The sequence below is a fragment of the Ascaphus truei genome, chromosome 20, assembly GCF_040206685.1.
Source record: "Ascaphus truei isolate aAscTru1 chromosome 20, aAscTru1.hap1, whole genome shotgun sequence".
Taxonomy (NCBI): domain Eukaryota; kingdom Metazoa; phylum Chordata; class Amphibia; order Anura; family Ascaphidae; genus Ascaphus; species Ascaphus truei.
The window spans coordinates 2,489,535-2,491,725 of record NC_134502.1 but is presented as its reverse complement, the minus strand read 5'-3'; the positions used below and the strand labels follow the sequence as shown (position 1 = coordinate 2,491,725).

The 2,191-nt window shown below is 40.3% G+C and overlaps 1 protein-coding gene across 1 annotated transcript in view; it reads right to left on the bottom strand.

The window, feature by feature from the left end:
* Positions 1 to 952, bottom strand: part of LOC142471447 (uncharacterized) — a 35,044-nt gene extending 34,092 nt beyond the window's left edge. Inside the window, exon 1 of the mRNA XM_075578249.1 lies at positions 57 to 952. Within this exon, the coding sequence (XP_075434364.1) occupies positions 57 to 129 (73 nt within the window). The 5' untranslated portion in view covers positions 130 to 952. The remainder of the gene's footprint in view (positions 1 to 56) is intronic.
* Between the last annotated feature and the right edge of the window lie 1,239 nt (positions 953 to 2,191).

Genomic DNA, 2,191 nt, shown 5'->3' with positions numbered 1-2,191 from the left:
TCTGTAATATGTTTTTCTCACCTTTATTATTATTATATAATGCATTCATCCCTCACCTTTTCTTTCTTTCTTATCTCTTTCCTTTCGCTGTTTCCATTTCTTCTTTCCTTTCTTTTTATTCCTAATCATTTTCTTTCTCTCTCGCTCTTCCCTTTTTTTTCCGTTTATTTCCGTTCTTTCTTATTCCATCGTTTTCCCCTTCTCTCCTTTTATTTTTCATTCCTTCCTTTTTGTCCCTTGTCTGTTACATTGTTCCTTGTTTGATTCTTTCTATATATTTATTTTCATTTTATTGATTATATTTCTTCTTTCTTTCTCCCGCATCTTTTTCTTTCTTTCTTCCTTTTCCACTTTCTCTTTTCTTGTTTTTTTCCATTAATTTTTCCTTTCTTTCTGTCCATTAACACTTTTTTCATTGTGTACTTTCCTTCACTTTGTCTTGTTTTAATATCATCTCTCTGCTTTCTTTCTCTCCTGCCTTATTTCTTCCTTCTCCCTATCTTTCTGTCCTTCTTTTCCCCCTCTCATATTTTGTTCTCTCTTCTCTATCCCCACGTCTGTCTCTCTTTCTGTTCCTCATCTAACTAATTTCCTTCCCTCTCTCTCCCCTCTTCTTTATCTCTCTCTCTCTCTCTCTCTCTCTCTCTCTCTCTCTCTCTCTCTCTCTCTCTCCCTCTCTCTCTCTCCCCCTCTCACTCCCATTTACTCTCTGCCTGTCTCTCTATCACTCTTATCCATTTCTCTCCATTCCCTTCCTCTCACTCACTCTCTTCTAACTTCTCCCCCCTTATTTCTATCTTCCCACCTTCTCCCTTTTCTCTCTCCCTCTCCACTCTCACACACTCTCTCTATCCCCTCCATCTTTTTCATCTTTCTCCCTCCTCTTCCTCCCTCTCTCTCTCCCCTTCTTTACCTCTCTCCCTATCTCCTTCTATATTTCCCCCTCACTCTCTCTCTCCCCCTTTACCCATCTCTCTACCTTCTCTTCCCCCTCTCTCTCCCTCTCTTCCCTTATTTACCTCTCTCCCCAACTCCTATCATTCACCCCCCCTCTCTCTCTCTCTCCCCCCCTTTACCCATCTCTCTCTCTCTCTCTCTTCCCTTACACTCCCCCTCTCTCTCTCTCCTCTGTTCCTTTTCTCCCCCTCCTCAGTCTCTCCTCCTCTCTTCTTTTCACTCTCTTTTCCCTTATCTCGTTCCCCCTCTCTTTGCTTTCTCATGGAATTTTCCTCCTTCCTTTCATTCTGTAATATGTTTTTCTCACCTTTATTATTATTATATAATGCATTCATCCCTCACCTTTTCTTTCTTTCTTATCTCTTTCCTTTCGCTGTTTCCATTTCTTCTTTCCTTTCTTTTATTCCTAAATCATTTTCTTTCTTTTTCTCTCGCTCTTCCCTTTTTTTCCGTTTATTTCCGTTCTTTCTTGTTCCATCGTTTTCCCCTTCTCTCCTTTTATTTTTCATTCCTTCCTTTTTGTCCCTTGTCTGTTACATTGTTCCTTGTTTGATTCTTTTTATATATTTATTTTCATTATATTGATTATATTCCTTCTTTCTTTCTCCCGCATCTTTTTCTTTCTTTCTTCCTTTTCCACTTTCTCTTTTCTGTTTCTTTCCATTAATTTTTCCTTTATTTTCTCTCCATTAACACTTTTTTTCATTGTGTACTTTCCTTCTCTTCGTCTTGTTTTAATATCTTCTCTCTCCTTTCTTTCTCTCCTGCGTTAGTTCTTCCTTCTCCCTTTCTTTCTGTCCTTCTTTTTTCCTCTCACTCACTCTTCTACCTTATCCCCCTTAATTTCTCTCTCTCTCTCATACACTACCACACACACACACCTGTCTCTCTGTGTGTTAGCTGTGGATTCTCTCTCTTTTTCTTTATCTCTCTCTCTCCCCCCCCCCCCCCTCCCCTCTTACAGCCAGCTGTGACCCTACAATCCCCTCAGGGTAAGGAAGAAAATATTTGCAGAACTGTCAAAAAAATTCCTCTCCCTCCCTCTTGCACTTTTCTCCCCTCTATCTGTTTCAGCTTCTCTCAATATTCTGCTGTCTTTCTCCCCCCTTCTCCATTCTCTCTCTATCATCTTTCCGTTTGGTTATTCTCTCTCTCTCTCTCTCTCTCTCTCTCTCTCTCTCTCTCTCTCTCTCTCTCTCTCTCTCTCTCTCTCTCTCTCTCTCTCTCTCTCTCT